Raw genomic sequence first — 22,388 nt, 5'->3', positions numbered from 1 at the left:
GTAGAAAGTTGCCAACCCAAACTGTTAATGGAGTACTGGCCTGCCAAAGAAGCTAAAGATAGAGTAAACAAATGAGTAGTTCTGGACATATCCAAAATTGGACTGTAAACCACCTATTGGACTGATTCAATTAAGTGTTGCAGGTAGAAATCTTGCAAATTACTCCTCTATGCCCTCCCTGAAACATCAGTTTATACAAATATGATCTGATATATACATAAAGGCTACGAAAACCTTTTTCTAGTCCATCCAGTCTACTCTGCAATAATCTGATTTGTTCATCTTTGAGAAGCGAAGCTACAGAATGAAGCTTTACAAACACATTTCTGCCTCTAATAAAATGTGTCCAATTTCTTTCTGTGAAAGACATGCCAGCTGATATGACAGTACAAATGAAGTATTTCCTTGCCTTTGAATGAGTCCCAAAAGACAAGAATAAATTCCACAATGGGCAGAAATGCTGCTACAATGAGGACAATTAAATGCTCCTGACAACTTCTAATTCACATAAAACAGTCTGTAAATAAATGAGAAGGGAAACAAAGGTGCTAGAAATAATAAACTGATGGTGAAATGTTCCGCAAAATACGACAGTCTTACACACTAATGTAATTCACTTACTGTAGGTAAGGCAGTTCTTTATTTCACCCTCAGTTTATTATTAAAACTGAAATTCTAGTCAATATATTGGGTTCCAGCAGCCGTCAGAGTACAGAAGCAGGTGAGTATCTACTGTACGCCTACAATGGTCAACATTTGCAAATAGTAATCAGATACTACAGTTTTTTCTAATATCCAGAATAGAGCATCAGTGATAATTATGTGCTATATGTTGCGAAATGTCGACCTTTTAAAATGGTGACAACTGTAAAATACTGTCAGAGAAGAAAGTTACTAAGTGTATCTGAGATGGCATTATCGCAAGATATTGGTTTCAAGATCTGATCACCCAGATTTAAAGTTAATGATGAGATATGAAGAAGAATCATTACTCCATTAAGAGCCTTTTTAAAGATTAAGAATATTCTCCTTCTCAACTTCCTTTTCGTATGAGGTGTCAAGTGACATTTTTCACCTTGTTTTGCCTTGAGATTTGTATATACTTTGGCAGAGAGTAGGCTCATAAACTAAAGTTTTAAAAGACAAACACCTGATGGTTGGTACACTGAAAGAAAGAATCCTATGAGACCTCCAACCGTACCAATCTTTTAGATAGGTTTCAGAGTAAAAAGCCGGGTTAGTCTGTATTCGCAAAAAGAAAAGGAGTACTTGTGGCACCTTAGAGACTAACCAATTTATTTGAGCATGAGCTTTCGTGAGCTACAGCTCACTTCATCGGATGCATACTGTGGAAACTGCAGAAGACATTATATACACAGAGACCATGAAACTTAGGAGGTATAGTTTCATGGTCTCTGTGTATATAATGTCTTCTGCAGTTTCCACAGTATGCATCCGATGAAGTGAGCTGTAGCTCACGAAAGCTCATGCTCAAATAAATTGGTTAGTCTCTAAGGTGCCACAAGTACTCCTTTTCTTTTTGCGAATCTTTTAGATGGGAGTTAAACATGACCAAAATACTTTTGGTTATTTAAGAGCGGATTATACTTTTTACAAGAGACTGAAGTAATTCTGCTAGTCCCTGTGTCCTCACTGAATTCCAGCCTGGGTAATTATTCTGGGTCATATCATGGAGCTGATTATTAAGCAGAACTCTCCATTAATTTCAGTGGGATACACATTTATAAACTGATGGCGTGGGCCATTCTAAAATTCCCCTCACAGATCCAGTTACATATGTTATTCTCTCTTTCACCTAGAAATATTACAGGTGAGCATCTTTACACATCTGATGTGTTCCATGACATGAAAGGCTGTAGTTCAGAGGAGAGAGACGTGACTTCATGGTAGTCTACATAAAGGATTTTGGAATCAAAGCAGCTAAATGTAAGGCATTATCATTGTTATCAATATGAAACTGCAGAAATAATCACGAAGCAAGATCCATCATGCAAGATTGATTGAGGAAAGGAGAAAAAGTAACATGTAGACTGTAACCCACTCTATAATCTTCATAATCTAATAAAACTCCCCGGGGGAGGAAAAAGACAGTAAATTCCAAAAACTAAAAAGTACAAAAGTAATGGGAATGACTAGGATCTATGACTGATCTGCCTTCAAAAATATTGGTTTCCTGGCAGCTGAAGATACAGAATCATAGCCAGAATAGGAAGGGGGGGTTTAATTGCTAGTGTTTGAACTGTTAAAAAAACAAATTCAATAACTTCCTGTGAGGCATCATTTGAACACAAGATAAATGAAGCAAAACAAAAGCATCTTTAGGGCATAATTTATAATATGTTTATGAGTGATCCCCTTGGAATTATGAATTTACTTTATCATAAAAGGGAGCATCAGCAGTATAACTTTTCAGGACTGACTTCATAATTGGAGTCTCATATAATGTTCAGTGTGTATATAGAGCTTTTCACTTTTAAAGCACTTTAAGTACATTAACTTGTTAATTCTCACACTGCTATGGGGAAGCAAGAGAAAATTAATTACCTGTTATGCTCTATCCCACTACTACTGCCCCATGGACCAAAATATTTCAAGAGCTTAGGTGGCTCCACTTGTCTTGGCTAGGGAGCTGAAACCGAGGGATAAAAATCCTCTAGGGTAGGATCTTTAAAGAACTATAAAAGGCCCTATTTTACAGATTGGAAAACTGAAATTGAGAGAGACTTTCCCAAGGTCACAGACAGAATATTATCTCCCAGACCACTAGATCATGTCCTGCTCTGTGTATAAAGATGACAAAAATCAGGAACTTGAAATAGTGCCAAACAAATTTTAAAGTGTCTTTATGCAGCAGGAAAGAATTCTAAAGTTATTGTGGGTATGACACATGGCTAGAAAGGGTTAAGCATCCTGCAGGATAAATAACTCAAATTCAAACTTAAAGACATACGGAGAGATAATGTCTGTGTTTTTGTGTATTTACATATATATGGGTAGTGGTCAACAATGTAATCAACAGTCCCTGTCTATGCTGTATTCTGTAAATTCAGAGATAAAAAAACATCCTAGCATTTAAATGAACTGTAAACGCAGGATATCACTGTATTCACCTCTTTTTGAAGTGTATAGTATATCACCTGTGAATGATGGAAAAACAGGCAATTGCCTTACTTTAGTCTGGTCAGGTTTCAGAGTAGCTGCCGTGTTAGTCTGTATTTGCAAAAAGAAAAGGAGTACTTGTGGCACCTTAGAGACTAACCAATTTATTTGAGCATAAGCTTATCTCAAATAAACTGGTTAGTCTCTAAGGTGCCACAAGTACTCCTTTTCTTTTAGTCTGTGTGAATAATTAACGAGGATGCTTAAGAAATGAGGGTCTATTGTTCCCCTAGGGACTCCAACCTGTCAAAGAAGGCCTGAATTGTATAAAAGATGTTTGGGTCCCAATCCTTTTTATCTCAGATCTGCTTGAAGTTTTATTCAGGAGAAGCCTAAGCCACAAGGACTGAGTTCCCAATTGTGACTGCACTGCCCTGAAATATAAACAATGAATATAACCTATGGACTATTTCTGAAAGAACTCTTTACAACTACAAAGCTTACCATCTCTGCTATGAATCTGAACCTCAAGAATTGAACTCTTATCTGTATGTATACTGATCTTTTAACAATACTCTCTCTCTCTTCTTTTTTCATAAACTTTAGTTTAGTTAATAAGAATTGGCTGTAAGCATGTTTTTGGGTAAGATCTGGAATATTCATTAACCTGGGAGGTAATGTGTCTGATCCTTTGGGATTGGTAGACACTTTTCATTTTTATATGACAAAATAAGATTTTCCGTAATCTTCATCATTCTCGACTTGGGTATCGGGGTGGAGGCCTGAGGCTGGGTTATTTTAAGGGAACTGTGTTGTTGGCTTCTGGGCAACCAGTGAGGTAATAAAAAAGCTGTTTTGTGCTGGCTTGATAAATCTAAGTATTAAAATATTTACCATCTTTGGGGATAGTCTGCCCCATTCTTTGCAGTTCACCCTAATTGAGCGACCTCAGCTGGCTCCCCTGGAACCCTGGTCCCAATGGGAAATGAGAAAAGGTAAACAAGTCCTCTGTTTTGCTTTAGGCCAGCGTTCATCCCGCCTTTACTTGAACAGTAGAACTTTCAGATCTATCTTTACCAGATCAGTATTTCTGTAATTATCTTACAGACTTGGGTGTCAGAAGTTGTGAACTTTAGGATTAGGCCCTCAATCAATAAGACACTGGCTATGCTTCAGGTATTTAGTACCTTGAAGACTAACCAGTTCCTAAGGGTGCTGAGACTTAGATGGAGAAATGGTTTCTGGTACCTGGATGTACTTCACAGCAAAGGGCAGTGAGATGCGGTGAGCCCCAACTAGTGTCATATCCAATCCCTTCTGGGACTCTCCCTTCTCCAAGCCTGTCCTCTCCATGTCACATCTGCCTTCAATAACATTTCTAGCCCAATTCCTCAAGCCACGAACTACCCTGAGTGATGAGACACGAAATAGATTAGAGGTGGGAAAGAACTAGCACATTGCCAAGTAATGTGAAAAGTAAATGAGACTGGGACCCAGCAGACTACACACAGGAGACAGGCAGGGGCATGAATCATAGAATATCAGGGTTGGAAGGGACCTCAAGAGGTCATCTAGTCCAATCCCCTGCTCAAAGCAGGACCCATCCCCAACTAAATCATCCCAGCCAGGGGTTTGTCAAGCCTGACCTTAAAAACTTCTAAGGAACAAGATTCCACCACCTCCCTAGGTAACGCATTCCAGTGTTTCACCACCCTCCTAGTGAAAAAGTTTTTCCTAATATCCAACCTAAACCTTCCCCACTGTAACTTGAGACCATTACTCCTTGTTCTGTCATCAGCTACCACTGAGAACAGTCTAGATCCATCCTCTTTGGAACCCCTTTTCAGGTAGTTGAAAGCAGCTATCAAATCCTCCCTCATTCTTCTCTTCTGCAGACTAAACAATCCCAGTTCCCTCAGCCTCTCCTCATAAGTCATGTGTTCCAGTCCTCATAAGTCATGTGTTCCAGTCCCCTAATCATTTTTGTTGCCCTCCGCTAGACTCTTTCCAATTTTTCCACATCCTTCTTGTAGTGTGGGGCCCACAACTGAACACAGTACTCCAGATGAGGCCTCACCAATGTTGAATAGAAGGGAACCATCACATCCCTCTATCTGCTGGCAATGCCCCTACTTATACATCCCAAAATGCCATTGGCCTTCTTGGCAACAAGGGCACACTGTTGATTCATATCCAGCTTCTCGTCCACTGTAACCCCTAGGTCCTTTTCTACAGAACTGCTGCCGAGCCATTCGGTCCCTAATCTGTAGCGGTGCATGGGATTCTTCCGTCCTAAGTGCAGGACTCTACAGTTGTCCTTGTTGAACCTCATCAGAATTCTTTTGGCCCAATCCTCTAATTTGTCTAGGGCCCTCTGTATCCTATCTCTACCCTCCAGCGTATCTACCTCTCCTCCCAGTTTAGTGTCATCTGCAAACTTGCTGAGAGTGCAATCCACACCATCCTCCAGATCATTTACGAAGATATTGAACAAAACCGGCCCGAGGACTGAGGATGCTTGCTGTGGAGTCCTAATGTAATTTAAAAGTATTATTTTGTTTTTTTAAAGACAAAGTCTTTCAAAGAATTAAAAAATACATAAAGCTAATAAAAAACAAAACATAAAAACAAAAACAAATGTTAAACAGCTCATATATAGGTTTTCTGATCTGTACATACCTATTTAGATGATTTCATACTTAGGTGCATGAAAATCAACAATGTTTATCAAGAAATAAGCGTGCCTTTTTTGAGTCTAATGAGGAAATACATATGGTGTGTGTTTATTTAAATATATTTTGCAGCTGTTGTGAATTATAATTTATGTGACTCCATAATTTAGACAGTAATACTGTTAATACAAAAAGTTGTATTAAAAATTATGAAAAGATCAGTGCATATGCACTAGGGAATAGCCAGATTTAAAGTGTTAATGGAATTAATTTTAAAATTAAACAAAACAGAAGAGCTTTCTCTGTATTATGAATAATCTGTTTACAAGCAACATTTCAATTAAGTACATGTCCTAAACTGATAAAAATACCATTAGCACCAGGATTTTAATATTTTAATTACTCCTAGATTTTTAAGGTCAAGGGGACCATTTTGAAACTGTCTGAGCTCCTGTACAATATAGGCCATAGAAGCTCAGCCAGTAATTTCTGCATCCAGCCTGTAAACCCATAACTTCTGTTTGAAGTTCTAATATATCATTATTATTTATATAGCAGTCTGTATATGTCTGAAGCTCTAGTCAACACACAAAAGAAAGAAGTTGCCCCAAAGAGTTTACAGTCAAATTCACAGAATTATGATAGCAAAAGTGACAACTATTCAAGTGCACTGTTGCAGATTTTGTCTTGTTGGCTTGTCAATGCTTACTCACAAAACCAAGGATACTATTGTTAATAAGTAATTAAAAATGGTCGATGCTAGCAAAATGCGGTTACAAATTTATAGACAAGCTTTCAAACAAATGTATTCTCATTTCAACAACAGAAGTTTCTCACTACATCTTGTAAACTGAAGCCAAATTCTCTATTTCAACACATTTTATTACTGAATCTGCCTTTTATTTAGATGTGTAATGATTTGTATAGTTAGGACCGCTGAAGTCAATGGGGCTCCTCCTGGGTGCATCAGACTGCTAAATAGATCAAAATGTAGGACTGGGGCATTAGTTAGTAAGAAAGAAGTTTATAGTCATAGTGTGACTGGCCCTTTCACAGGTGTGAATAGGAAGGTAGGAAGAATACAAGGAGCCTCCCTTCTTCCTGCATGCTCCAGGCGTGCAAGGACCAGTTACAATCAAAGTTCATGTGCTCTCGGCTCTGTACCACCCTTATACAAAGTTGTGCCTTAAAGGTACAATTTAGCTTTCACTTAGTCACTCCTTTAGGAACCACCAGCTTTAGTATGGCTATGTAATTATAAACTACAGAACATAATTAAGTATACTGAGTAGAAAAGCTCATGCTACGATACATACATAGGCAAATATTTGCAGTGAGGAGGGTGCCAAATATAAGAAACACATACCTTGTTCATAAAGTAAAGTCATGTTTGTATTTTTGTGGGCAACCAGATTATTCAATAATGCAATTACACTCTGCATGGTATTACCCAGCACACTGTCCTGGTGCTCCTGTAATACAAATAAAATTAAACGACAAATAAAACATCTTCCAATACATTTACTTATTTTAAGTTTAACAGTAGACTGTTACCTTGCAAAATGTAATGGGAAATATTATCCAATTCCTTTAAAATTCAACTTCATGATTACAGCACAGTGACAATTACATTAACATGACCTCTTATAAAGGTTGTTTAAGAGGCTAATTACCTGCACTAAAACCTCAGATCTGAACTTCACATGTGACCTTTTGTCATAAATGAGTTGAACAAAAACTGAATAACCCTGAACACTCACCTCATATTCAGAACTGATGTATATTTTCATTGCATTACATTTCTCTTACAGACTATTCTCATTCTACTTAGCTTTAGTTCGAGGTGCCATAGAAAGCCATTTGATCCTTTTGTTATTTTGTGAGTAAATAAATACACCAGGGGGCAAGATTTTTCATAAATGTAATATTAAGATTAATATTAGGGCTGTCAAGCTATAAAAAAAATTAATCGCGATTAATCGTGTGTTAAACAATAATAGAATACCATTTATTTAAATATTTTTGGATCCACATTTTCAAATATATTGATTTCAATTACACCATGGAATACAAAGTCTACGGTGCTCACTTTATATTTATTTTTTATTATAAACATTTGCACTGTAAAAATAAAAGAAATAGTATTTTTCAATTCACTTAATACAAGTACTGTAGTGTAATATCTTTATTATGAAAGTTGAACTTACAAATGTAGAATTATGTACCAAAAATAACTGCATATAAAAATAAAATAAATGTAAAACTTTAGAGCCTACAAGTCCACTCAGTCCTACTTCTTGTTCAGCCAATCGCTCAAACAAGGTTATTTACATTTGCAGGAGATAATGCTGCCCGTTTCTTGTTTACAATGTCACCTGAAAGTGAGATCAGGCATTCGCATGGCACTGTGCCAAATGCGCTAAAGATTCATATGTCCCTTCATGCTTCAATCAACATTCCAGAGGACATGCATCCATGTTGACGATAGTTTCTGCTTGATAACAATCCAAAGGAGTGCATGTTCATTTTCATCATCTGAGTCAGATTCTACCACTTGATTTTCTTTTTTTGTGGTTTGGTTCTGTAGTTTCCGCATTAGAGTGCTGCTCTTTTAAGACTTCTGAAAGCATGCTCCACACTCTGACCCTATCAGATTATGGAAGGCACTTCAGATTCTTAAATCTTGGGTTGAGTGCTGTAGCTATCTTTAGAAATCTCACATTGGTACCTTCTCTTTGCGTTTTGTCAAATCTACAGTGATAGTGTTCTTAAAACGAACAGCATGCTGGGTCATCATCCGAGACTGCTATAATATGAAATATATGGCAGAATGCAGGTAAAACACAAAGCAGGAGATATACAATTCTCCCCCAAGGAGTTCAGTCACAAATTTAATTAACACATTGTTTCTTTACCAAGCGTCATCAGAATGGAAGCATGTCCTCTGGAATGTTGGGGCATACGAATGAAGGATATCTGACACATAAATACCTTGCAATGCTGGCTACAAAAATGCCATGCAAACATCTGTTCTCGCTCAGATGACATTGTAAATAAGAAGTGGGCAGCATTATCTCCCGTAAATGTAAACAAACTTGTTTCTCTTAGCGATTGGCTAAACAAGAAGTAGGACCAAGTGGACTTGCAGGCTCTAAAGTTTTGCATTATTTTGTTTTTGAGTGTCGTTATGTAACAAAAAAAATCTACACTTTTCGTTGTGCTTTCACAAAAAAGAGATTGCACTACGGTACTTTACTCCTGGGGGAATTCTGCGCACCTTAGCATGCACAGAATTAATGTTCCCTGCAGATTTCTTTGCTTCCCTGCAGAAAAATGACTTTCTGACAGAGAAGAAAAGGGAAGCTGCAAGAGCAGTCACACATCACTCCCTCGCAGTGAAGGTACAACGTTTCAGGCACCGAAAGCAGCTGGCGGAGAGGTAAATCTCCATGGGGCTGGAGACACCCCAGCCAGTGGCTCCTACCCTGAGATAGAATCAGTGGCTGGGCTGGAGGCAGGAGAGGATGGGACTTCCTTTTCCTCTACAAGGAGTGCCTGGGGCTGTGTCAGACTCACACCCAGAAACCTCCCCCAGCTACAAAAAACTCAGCATCCTCCCCTGTTTCCTGCCCCCATCACTCCTCAGCTGTTGGGGGCGGGGTCACTGTATGGGGAGCTGCTCCCCCATCCACCCAACCCCTGTGCATCCAGACCCCCCATACCCAGACACCCCTGCCAAGCCTCATTCAGTACATCGAGAACTCCCCTAGCCCTCCATACCCAAACCTCTCCCCACTGAACCTCAACCCCTGCATCTGGAGCCCCCCGGCACTAGACCCCCTGCCTCCGGACCCACACCCCTTCACCTAGACCACCCTCCACTGAGCTCCGTGCACACAAATCCCCACCCAGAGCCCCCACATCCAGACCCCCCGCCATTGACCAACAACTAGCTGCTCCGAGACCCCCACCCCACCAAGCCCCACTCCCCCAGCACCCAGATCCCTCTGCTGAGCCCCAACCACCTTCACCTGGAAGCCCCTGCAGAGATCCATTGCCCCTGCACCTGGAACTTCCCTAAGGAGCCTCTGTGGATCCAGATCCCCCCCAGACCTAGACCCCACACTGAGCTGTCTGCACAGAGATTGTTCCACAGAGAATCCTCTCACCCCACTCCTGGATCCGCCCACACTGAGCCCCTCCACACTTGGATCCTGCCTGGTTGAACCTGCCTGCCCCACATCTGGTGCACCTGACGCAGAGGGGCAGGGCCCCAGGGTGTTTCTGGGGCAGGCCCAGGCCTTGTGCTGTGTCAGGATCCGGTGCAGCCCCACTGCTGAGTCCATGTCCTTGAGTTAGGAGGAGGGAGGGCTGCAGAGTGATCTTCCACCTTTGTGCAGCCAGTGGCCTGTGCTCCCTACTGCCATGCTAGAGCCTCCACATTTATTTACTGACAAATAAAACTTGCAGAATTTTGAAGAATTTTAAAATATTATGCATAGAATTTTTAATTTTTTGGCACAGAATGCCCTCAGAAGTAGATACTTGTATGAGGTGAATTGAAAAACACTATTTCTTTTATCATTTTTACAATGCAAATATTTGTAATAAAAATAAAGTGAGCACTGTACACTTTGTGGTCTGTGTTGTAATTGAAATCAATATATTTGAAAATGTACAAAACCATCCAAAATATTTAATACGCTTAAATTGGTATTCTATTGTTTAACAGTGCAATTAAATTAAATTTTTTTAGTTAAATGAGTGAGTTAACTGCGATTAATTGACAGTCCTAGTTAATATATAATACATGGAGGATACCCATATTTACATATATAGTTTCATGATTCTCAGTGAGGCTCATTGTTGACAGATTGCTTCAGTGAAGTGACAGAATATTCTGTCTCTATATTGATACATTCAAGGTGTTTTTGATCACAAGAAAAATGTTGCGTCTCTACTGTCCTTAAAAATATGCTGTAATCAATCGGAAAGGTGTGAAAAATTGTGGTGTGATCAGTAATAATTAGCTTGACAAGGAGTGCCTGAGATGCTTGCTCATCCAGCTTGGTCTACAACTCCTGCCTATGAATATTCCCCCCTTTCTTGGGATGCAGGCTTCCGATAGCTTCTGCAGCTTTGATTTAAAATAATCCCAGGCCTCCTCTACCTTTAGATCTATAAATTCTTCAGTCCAATCCACTTTCCTAACTAATTTCCTTAATTTTTGAAAGTCAGACCTTTTGAAATCAAAAACCCTAGTTGAAGATTTATTTTTGTTAATCCTTCCATTCAGTTTGAACTGAATTAGCTCATGATCACTTGAGCCAAGACTATCCCCTACAACCATTTCTTCTATGAGGTCCTCACTACTCATCAAAACCAAATCTAAAATGGCATCTCCTCTAGTCGGTTCAGCAACTATTTGCTGAAGGAATCCATCAGCTATCGCATCTAGGAAAATCGGAGCCCTATTATTATTACTAGCACTCGTCCTCCAGTCTATATCTGGGAAGTTAAAGTCTCCCATGATCACACAGTTTCCATTAGTATTTACTTTATTAAAAACATTAAAGAGGGCTCTATCCATTCCAAATTAGATCCCGGCGGTCTATAGCACACCCCAAGCACTATCCCAGGGGAGGCTCTAGTAGCTTTCTTCCCCAATGTGATTTTTGCCCAGACGGACTCAGTCATATCCATTTCATCGCTTCTTATTTTTTTACATTCTACCTCATCATTGATATACAATGCTACTCCACCACCTTTACCTTTATTTCGGTCTTTCCTAAACAGCACATACCCTTCAATACCTGTAGTCCAGTCATGACGACTATTCCACCATGTTTCTGTTACCCTATAATATCTGACAGGTTTCAGAGGAACAGCCGTGTTAGTCTGTATTCGCAAAAAGAAAAGGAGTACTTGTGGCACCTTAGAGACTAACCAATTTATTTGAGCATGAGCTTTCGTGAGCTACAGCTCACTTCATCGGATGTTTACCGTGGAAACTGCAGCAGACTTTATATACACACAGAAATCATGAAACAATACCTCCTCCCACCCCACTGTCCTGCTGGTAATAGCTTATAAGCTATAAATAAGCTATTACCAGCAGGACAGTGGGGTGGGAGGCGGTATTGTTTCATGATTTCTGTGTGTATATAAAGTCTGCTGCAGTTTCCACGGTAAACATCCGATGAAGTGAGCTGTAGCTCACGAAAGCTCATGCTCAAATAAATTGGTTAGTCTCTAAGGTGCCACAAGTACTCCTTTCCTATAATATCTGGTTTCACTTCCTGCACCAGTAGCTCTAGTTCCTCCATTTTGTTACCTAGGCTCCTCGCATTAGTGTACTAACATCTTAATTTTTGCTGTTTGGCCTCACTCACATTCTGTACCCTATTAGGCACGGTCATTCTACAGCCAGTATAACCTGTTAGACTGGTATCTACACTGCCCTTCCTCCTACCCACGGCTGTATCCTTTCTTACTTCGTTTTCTTTCCTCTCAATGCTAAAATCCGGCGTGGAGATTACCTGGATGTCTCCCAGCCATCTCCCCCAAATTCCTAGTTTAATGCTCTCTTAATCAGTTGTGCCAGCCTCCATCCTAGAAGTCTATTTCCCCCTCTACTCAGGTGAAGTCCATCCCGAGAGAACAGTCCTCTGTCCATGAATGCCTCTCAGTGGCCATACATCCCAAAGCCCTCCTTATAGCACCACTGCCTGAGCCATCTGTTGATAGTCATAATCTTGTCATACCTTTGTTGCCCTTCTCTAGGAACAGGCAGAATCCCACTAAAGATCACCTGAGCCTCGATTTCCTTAAGAGTCTTCTCCAGCCTAGCATAGTCTCCCTTAATACTTTCCAGTGAGAATCTAGCCGTATCATTTGTTCCCACATGAAGGATAATTAGGGGATTCTTTCCTGCTCCCTTTAGAATCCTTTTCAACCTTAGGTCTACATCCCATATCTTAGCACCTGGAAGACAGCACACTCTCCTATTCTCTGGTTACAGGCCTATCTATTCTTCTCAGTAAAGAGTCCCCAATCACATAGACCTGCCTTTTCCTAGGGACGGTGCTATTCTCCAGTTATCCCCTGTTCCCTCTGACTGCAAGTTCTTTCCATTCCTATTCTCCCTTGTAATCCTCTTTAACCCATCCTGTATCCTCCTGGGGTTTATATTTGGTGTAATCTCCATTAACTCTTCCCCTTTTCCTATCGGACTAGCCGCTCTTCTCTTCTTCCTTGCCCTTCCACCTTCAGTGACTACCTGCTGAGCCCCTTCTTCATTTTCCAACTCTGCAAACCTATTCTTGAGCTCTATTTCTCCTTCACTAGCCCGTCTTTTCCTCTGCCTGGTTCTTTTAGTCACATGCTTCCACTGACCACTCCCAGTCTCCCCTCAGAATTCCCCAGCCCTGATTCCACCTGCAAGTCTGAGCTTTTCCCTTCAGATACCTCCATAATCTGCTCAAACCCCTTCCTAAACTCTACCAGACTTTCCACCTGCATCCCCAAACCTCGGATCTTTTCCTCCATCAGCTCTATCAGATGGCATTTCATACAGACAAAACTCTTACCAGGTGCCCCCTCCAGGATCATGTACATACTACAGCTTCCACATCCAGTCATCCTCATTGTGTCTTCCGCTACATGGGTTACTCCCACTGCTGCCTCTGTATCTGTCATAGCCTTGCCACCTAAATCCTGTTAATCTGGGAAACACAAACCACACCCAAAACACCACCACCCACAGCAAAACACAAGTACCACAAGACAAACTCCCCTTTCAAACTCCCACTCAAACTCCCCTGTCTACAGCTCTGTTTGCTAGCTCCTGTGCCCCTGCAGCTATCTGTGCCGCTGCCTGACTGGCTGGCTGCCGTTTAGGACCCCTAGTCAGAGAAGCCCCGCCCCCTAATCAGGGCTCAGATTCTCTCCCAGCACAGGGCCCCTACAAGCCTATACATATACAAATACTACAAAACCAAAACCAAATACAAATACCTTCTCCTCCAACAGAACTCCCACTCAAACTCATTAGTATACAGATGATATGCAGCAACATATCTTCTTTCTACCAGAAATGGATGATGTGGGGTCTATTTTTGCTTGCTTCCTAGCATTAGGACTTGCATAAGAGTAAACTAGCTGAATCTTAATTTGTACAAATCTGAAATAACAACAATGGGTTAAAAGCAGCGGAAGGATTTTAAGAGTATGGTGAAGATGACTTCAGACCCCATTAAATACAGGGGTTAGCCAAGCAATTTGCAACTTGATGCTCTAAGATAGTGGTTCTCAAACTTTTGTACTGGTGACTCCTTTCACATAGCAATCCCCTGAGTGTGACCCCCAAAGACCTTAAAATATATTTAACACCATTATAAATGCAGGAGGCAAAATGGGATTTGGGGTGAAGGCTGACATCTTGTGACCCCCCCATGTAATAACCTCACGATCCCCTGAGCGGTCCCAACCCCCAATTTGAAAACCCCTGCTCTAAGACCACAGTCTTCCTCTGGAACCCAGCTAGTTCTGGGGGCCAAGAGCAACTTAATCTCAGCTACCTCCTCTGAATAGACATCTGTGACCTCTCTCAGGTTTGCTGTTACCACAATAATGGCAATAAGTCCTACTTTGGGATATTCTTGATGACCACTCAGAAGTTACAGATGGTGCTGCATGCAACTGGTTGACTGTTGGCTAGTAACAGTCACAAGGAATATGTTACTACTTTTCTTAAAATAGTTCCTTCCTAGTCAACTTCTGTGTGCAATGCAAGGTGTTGTCTCTTATCTATAAAGCCCTGGATGGCTTGGGTCCCCACTATCAGAGAGAGAACGTCTCTTTCCACATATGATCATCACAGCATTTGAGATAAGGTAGAGCATTTGAGGGCCTAGATGTAAACATCATGTGGTTAAGTAGCTGGGAATTCTCAGTGGGGGGGTCTCCTGACTCTGGAACTGACTTTTCTCAAGGGTCTGCTGGACTTTAGGATACAATGCAAAGCCTAAAATATAGTCTGATATATTTAAATACAATGCTGGAAAGTATGAATGTAATCTCCTTTAAAAAAATAAAGTAACCAAAACAGAAAAGTGATGTCATATGGCAATGCTATTGAAAAGCAGTTTTGAAATATAGTCTTGTGGGACTTCAAGTTTTCAGATAAGCATTACTAATATATCAACAAGATACACGTTCATCTTATAGCCTGTCACCTTCTCTTTAATTAGTTTTTTTTAAAGCATGCTTGGAGCACAATTAATAAACACCAAGAAGATATACTTTTTTCACAACAAAACTAACTAATAATATATTCTGTAGAAAACCAGTTCCTAAGAAAACAAAAATGCAAAGTTAGTAAAAAAAGATCTCTGTTTATGACAAAATGAAAGATGACACTCGGTATCAAGTACTTTCTGTGGAAGTATAATAAATTTGTCATTCTGAGGCCAAAGCACCATATATTTGATGTAAATATCTTGCAACCAAAATTCACCTTTTTAAATATACATTTGTAATAGAGAACTTGCTGGTTGTGCAGCATTGCAATCTTTTGCATCCACAAAGTTAGTAGCTCTTAAATTAAGCCATAATTCTTTTAATGGAAATCAATCAACTGTGTTATATATAACTCTCGAATGAAACATAGAAGCAAAGGCACCTGTGCAACAATTAAAGCAGTATCACATGAAGTTTATTGTACTATAACCTACACAATTGTAGATTTCAGAATGTAATTCTAGGTATCTAAGAGAGAAAAATACTCTCTTAATAAAATATTATTCTAGGTGTCCAATTTAGAGAAAAAGAGTGTACTCAGCTAGATTACTGAAGTTTTTATTATATTGTATATATAGAAAATGAATTATGGCTAGGTCTCATGAAGCCACAGGTATGTCTTACCTACACCTAAGGTGTCACTGATGGCTGTTATGCTAGATTTGTAAAGTTTGTGTAGAAAATATTTGACTTCTAAATAATCCATCAATAAGCAAAGCTGATCTAATTTGTGTGCACGACAGCAAGACTGGACATTTAATGAACAGTGCACTTGACAGCTTTAATAAAACATAGCATTTGCCAACAGAGATAATTAGAATTGAAGAAGCAAAATTCTAGTGTTTAGCAATGCAGATGAAACAACTTCATTAAAATGTACAGCTTCGGCAAATGAAAGGCAGGAAAGCACTGGACCCTGAAGAATCAGCCTTCTCAAAACTAATTGCTTCAGTGCTTAAACAGGACAGCTATGAAATACCAAGGGCATAACAAGGAAATACTAGTTTAAAAAATCGGCTTTTCAAAGAACACTGCACTGTATTTAGGCCATTAAACTTTTTATTCTAATTTGAAGGGTTGTGTGTTAATGAAAGAAATCACTCACACTGTTTTAAAACCAATAAGGTAAGTAAATTTATATTAGCTACATGGACCTGTGAGTTTCATTCAGATGCTATTGTATAAATCCCAATAATAACTTTTTTCTTCCTTTTAGTGCATCAGAATTTAAAACAACACACCCAGACTTCAGCATTTTAACCACTTTGTTTGATAACACTGAAACCAGATTGCAATTGTGATAAAAGTTAATCCTCTGGAGACTGTACATAACATGTACATGCCCCTCTAAGCATTAATTTGGCTAACAGTCTGCAAAATAAAAACACTTTAAGGGTTAACTTCAGAGATATGCTGTAATTAAATTACAGGATACCATGACATTTCACACAGTAATTCTAGTCCATTCAATGGAATTACAGTGGTTAAACTGCAACTATTTTAGGAGCTCTCTTTCTCAAGCACATGACCTATGAACACAAGTTAGTTAATTAATATGAAATCACAAGAGATTTTGCTATTTCTTACAATAAATCAATTGATAAAAAAGTATTATAAAAATGAAATATAACCAAACTACTTCTTACAAGGCTGCATTTTTTATTTGTTGTCAAAACCTCTTGACAAAAGTGCAGGTTTATATTGTACTGGGCATAGTTTATTCTCTCTGTCCGTAAATGTCAATGAGCAAACTAGAAGCCTCAATATACAGTTTATCTGGAAGCAGAAAATTGTTATATCTTTAGTATACAGCCGATAAGGGACTTTGTCAACAAACATATGCACCATTCTTCAACCATAAAAGTAAGCTAACTGAGAAACAAGTCAATTCTGCCTAGTTACATACTTGACTAATCAGGCTTTTAAAGTTTTGTTGCTTTTGATCAATGGACTAGTCTACACAAAACTGAACATTGGTAAACATGAATCTCAATATTAATTTAATGTTGTTGTCTGTAGATGATCGAACTTAAAATAGGGATTATGCTTTAACAACCTGATATTCCAAAGGAAAAAAACATAGCTCTGATGACTTCATCTTTCAAAACCATTCTTACTCATATGTAATAAATATGTCTAATAAATATAACATTTCAAAAGATTACAGTAGGGTGCTGATCATGTAGTGAGGAGGCTTTGGAAATCCAGTTCAGGAATAATCATGGATATCCTGCTTCTTGGATGTATGACAACGTTGGTCTATGTGGTGCACACAGGGGAAAGGAGATGTCTTGCGCCTTTCACTAAAATTCTTATTGGGGAGTCATAAAAGGGCATATGCAAGCTTCAGACATCAAAGGAAAATAGTAACTCAGAGTGATTGTTTGGGGGTGATGAAGGAAGAACGCATGTGTGTGAAAATACGCAGTTATTTCAAGCACCATAACAACACACAAGGTACTGAAAGCCTGGGTTGTTGTTCTCCTATCCCACCATAACAAGTGGTACAGAATATTAAGACAAATATTTAATAGTGTTATATTTTATTTTCTCCTTTTTCCAGTGGGGGTATTTATCCCAGCCATCAACACATAGGTTTCTTCTCTGCTCAAATCCTAGTCAGATTATGCAAGTTTTAAACACAGCCCTGATAAAGCCCTCTTCTTTCATACTGGAAATCAATTATGGTGTCCCCTTTATTCCCCCTATTCCGTAGTTCGATGGCTATAGTTGCATTCTTGCCCCCTATGTTAACAAGTAGCTTGTTATGAGCCAGAGGGAAAGTTACTTATAGAAACTGGGGTTCTTTAAGAGTGTTGCTTCTGCATATTTACATTTGCGGGATGCAATCCCAGAAAAGATGAGATTTGGTAATCTTCTAGAAAAGCAGTTTCTGTTGGGACTACACAAGTGCTCCCTGGAAGCACCAAATAGTTAGAGTTGAGGCTATAAATGGGCCATATGACCTCACTCTTCTTATTTCTTTCTGTAAAGAAGAGTCCTATAGAAGGGGGGATAGCAGGCAAGTTTCATGAATATACAGGCAACATGCCTCCAAGAACCATCATTACTAGAGTAACTATTTTTCCTTCTTTTAGGTGGCTGCTGCACATTCCAGCTGGTGGGATTCTAATGAGCACTACTACCTCTGGGAGGTACGTTTATACGTTATAATTAATAAGAATTGCAGAATTAGCCTACGACAGTGAGCATCAGCTCTAGATGTTACATCAAGAGAGCAGAGCTGAGTGCGTTCAGAACATTAGGTAAATGCTCTGCAGAAGTCTAAGGAGGAAACATTCTTTGCCTGGTAGAGTGAGTTGAGATCCCGAGGTGCTGACCCCGAATATCCATTGGCACATCTTTTTTTCTTTTTCAAGGGCTACAGAGGAGCCAAGAGCTGCATCAATGTATCCTCAAAAGAACCTGCCTGAGGCTGAGGAAATACCACAGAAGATATTCAGATAGCTTATGTTGTGGCATTAATTTAATCAGCATTAAGGACGTCCCTGGCACCAAGGGAGCACTCATGCTGGTTTGCTCCAGAGCAACAAAGCTCAAAGAGAATCACTAGTACTCACACTGCTGTAGGTGCCTTTTTAATACCAAGTTTCCTAAGTGCCTGAAGGGTCTCTGGGCCCTGGTCTACACCAGGAGTTGAGGTCGAATTTAGCAGCGTTAAATAGATTTAACCCTGCACCTGTCCACACGACGAAGCCCTTTTTTTTTTTATTTAAAGGGCTCTTAAAATCGATTTCCTTACTCCACCCCCGACAAGGGGATTAGCGCTGAAATTGGCCTTGCCAGGTTGAATTTGGGGTACTGTGGACACAATTAGACGGTATTGGCCTCTGGGAGCTATCCCAGAGTGCTCTATTGTGACCGCTCTGGACAGCACTCTCAACTCAGATGCACTGGCCAGGTAGACAGGAAAAGACCCACAAACTTTTGAATTTCAATTTCCTGTTTGCATGGTCACCTGCAGCTTGCCACGCTGGCCAGAGCTCATCAGCAGAGGTGACCATGATGGAGTCCCAGAATCGCAGAAGAGCTCCAGCATGGACCGAATGGGAGGTGCGGGATCTGATCGCTGTATGGGGAGAGGAATCCATGCTATCAGAACTCCGTTCCAGTTTTTGAAATGCCAAAACATTTGTCAAAATCTCCCAGGGCATGAAAGACAGAGACCCTAACAGGGACCCGAAGCAATGCCGCGTGAAACTTAAGGAGCTGAGGCAAGCCTACCAGAAAACCAGAGAGGCAAACGGCCACTCCGGGTCAGAGCCCCAAACATGCCGCTTCTATGATGAGCTGCATGCCATTTTAGGGGGTTCAGCCACCACTACCCCAGCCGTGTTGTTTGACTCCTTCAATGGAGATGGAGGCAACACAGAAGCAGGTTTTGGGGATGAGGAAGATGATGATGATGAAGTTGTAGATAGCTCACAGCAAGCAAGCGGAGAAACTGGTTTTCCGGACAGCCAGGAACTGTTTCTCACCCTGGACCTGGAGGCAGTCCCCCCCGGACCCACCCAAGGCTGCCTGCCGGACCTGCCAGGCGGAGAAGGGACCTCTGGTGAGTGTACCTTTTAAAATACTATACATGGTTTAAAAGCAAGCATGTTTAATGATTAATTTGCCCTGGCATTTGTGGCTCTCCTGGATGTACTCCCAAAGCCTTTGCAAAAGGTTTCTGGGGAGGGCAGCCTTATTCCATCCACCATGGTAGGACACTTTACCACTCCAGGCCAGTAGCACGTACTCGGGAATCATTGTAGAACAAAGCATTGCAGTGTATGTTTGCTGGCATTCAAACAACATCCGTTCTTTATCTCTCTGTGTTATCCTCAGGACAGTGATATCATTCATGGTCACCTGGTTGAAATAGGGTGCTTTTCTTAAGGGGACATTCAGAGGTGCCCGTTCCTGCTAGGCTGTTTGCCTATGGCTGAACAGAAATGTTCCCCACTGTTAGCCACGGGGAGAGGTGAGGGGCTAGCCGCTTGGGCCCTCATCGAATGACCCCCACAGTCTCTGTGGAGAAGAGGTCTGAGCTATGGTATATGCTGTTGTAATACAGGAAGTGATCCATCTGGAAATCGTCTGTGCAACAACTGCCTGACCCCTTATCCAATCCGCATAGGAGCAAAAAAGTCGAGGCAATGCACCAAATGGTTTAGTCCTTATCAAACAGAATCTCAAGGATCATCTCACATCCAGTGACTGGAGGTGCTGCTCACCTACATTCGAATGAGGCTTAGGAAAATAGGGAAAAATATTGTTTGGTTAAGGTGAAATCACTTTAGATAAAACATTGTGTGTGTGATCTTAAGGCCATCTTGTCTTTGAAAAACTATGTATAGGGCAGCCCTCTCATTAGGGCTTGCAGCAATTCACTTACTCTCCTTGCGGATGTTATGGCAATAAGAAAGGCTGTCTTTTGGCAAAGGAGAGACAGGGAACAAGTTGCTAAGGGCTCAAATGGAGGTTTTATGAGGGCAGCCAGCACAGAAATTAAGTCCCACAAGGGATGCTTTCCTTTGACAGGTGGAAAATGGCAATCAATCCCTCTTTAAAATCTTACTACCATGGAGTTTGGAAAAACTGATTTCCCATGGATTGGAGGATGGAATGCTGAGATTGCTACGAAGTGGTAGGACTCAACAAGTTGAGATACAGACCCAAGGACTTAAGATGTAAAAGGTAATCCAAAATGTCCTGAACGTGGGCTAGCATAGGCTGAATTCCCTGAGCGAGCAACCAAACCAAAAAACCCTTCCATTTGGCCAAATCGGTAGACTTAGTAGAGGTTTTTCTTCTGTTAAGTAGGACTAGCTGCACTGCTTGCAAGCACTGTCCTTCTTCCTTATCTAAACATGCAGCATCCACACTATGAGGTGCAGGCTACTCTACAGTAGATGCGAAATCTGACTGTGGCGCTGTGTCAGTAGGTTGGGAAGGAGATCTGTGAGGTTGAACAGATAGACTGTGAAGGTCAGAAAATCAACATTGTCTTGCTCAAGCTGGTGTAGTGAGTATCAGGTTGGCATGATTCATCTTCATTTTGAGAATAACCTCAGGAATGAGTGGGACTGGCAGGAAGGCACACATCATTGCTGATTCCCAGTTCAGACAGAAGGCATCAGTTAAAGAGCATGGACTGAGCCGTGCTTGAGAGCAAAATTGACTGTACTCATTGTCTTTTGTTGCAAACAGACTGATCTTCAGAAAACCCCACTTTCTGAAGATGGACCACAGAACACTGGTCTTCAAGGACCACTTGGGATTCTGGGAGAAATTTCTGCTGAGGTGATCAGCTAGCTAATTCTGTGCATCTGATAAGTGTGTGACTCTGAGAATTATGTCTTCCTTCATGCAAAAGTGCCAAAATTGTATTGCTTCCTGACAGAGCTGGTTGGAGTGGGCTTCTCCCTTCTTGTTCATATAATACATTGCAGTAGTGTTGGTAAGTATGTGAAGCTTGATCTGAGCCTGAAGAGCCTGGCATGATTGTGAACTGTTTGAAGCTCGTGGACTTTAATATGAAAAGAAGCTTCCAGTTTCCGTCCACAAATCCTGAACTTTCAATATCCCTATATATGGCCCCCAATCTATTGTGGAGGCATCAGTAACTACAGTCTTGGTCAATGGAGGACAGATAAAGGGTATACCTTCATTTACTTTGTTCTGATCTATCCACCACTCTAGGGACGGATTGCTGATGGCACTCAGACAAGCCTGTCCAATGACTGACAACAAGGGAGACAGACCATCTTCAACCAGGATCGAAGAGAATGAAGGTGTAATCTCACATGCTGGACTACATAAGAGCATGTAGCTACATGAACTAATAACTTCATACATACATGGACCATAGCTGAAGAGTGGGACTGGAGGGACAAATTGTTCATTTGGTAGAAAAGCCCTTGAAACTTGTAGAGTCTAGTAGGGAAACAATTAATTCAACTCTTTGTGTTGGAATTAATATTGACTTCCCTTTGCTCAAAATCAACCCCAGTTGATTTAAGAGATATAGCATGAACTGGATGTGACAGAAAACTTGCACATTGAATTTATCCTTCCATAACCAATCATCCAGGTAAGGAAAGACATGAAATCCCATTCTTCTTAGATAGGCTGCCACTACCATCATGTATTTGGTAAACACACATGGAACTGATGCCGGGCCAAAGCAGAGAACTGTGTATTGATAATGTTGATCAGCCACTATGAATCTCAGAAACTTCCTTTGACTTGGGAAAATCGCCACATGGCAGTAGATGTCCTGAAGATCAA

At 40.6% G+C, this 22,388-nt stretch overlaps 1 protein-coding gene across 3 annotated transcripts in view; it reads right to left on the bottom strand.

Annotated features, from left to right (window-relative positions):
• Positions 1-22,388, bottom strand: part of ULK4 (unc-51 like kinase 4) — a 388,775-nt gene that overhangs the window by 110,867 nt on the left and 255,520 nt on the right. For all 3 annotated transcript variants that reach the window (XM_073333132.1, XM_073333131.1, XM_073333133.1), the window contains one exon: positions 7,159-7,264. In XM_073333132.1, the coding sequence (XP_073189233.1) occupies positions 7,159-7,264 (106 nt within the window). The remainder of the gene's footprint in view (positions 1-7,158; positions 7,265-22,388) is intronic.

Source organism: Lepidochelys kempii, chromosome 2 (assembly GCF_965140285.1).
Source record: "Lepidochelys kempii isolate rLepKem1 chromosome 2, rLepKem1.hap1, whole genome shotgun sequence".
Taxonomy (NCBI): Eukaryota; Metazoa; Chordata; order Testudines; family Cheloniidae; genus Lepidochelys; species Lepidochelys kempii.
The sequence above is the reverse complement of the archived record's forward strand: the minus strand, read 5'-3'. Positions and strand labels throughout refer to the sequence as shown.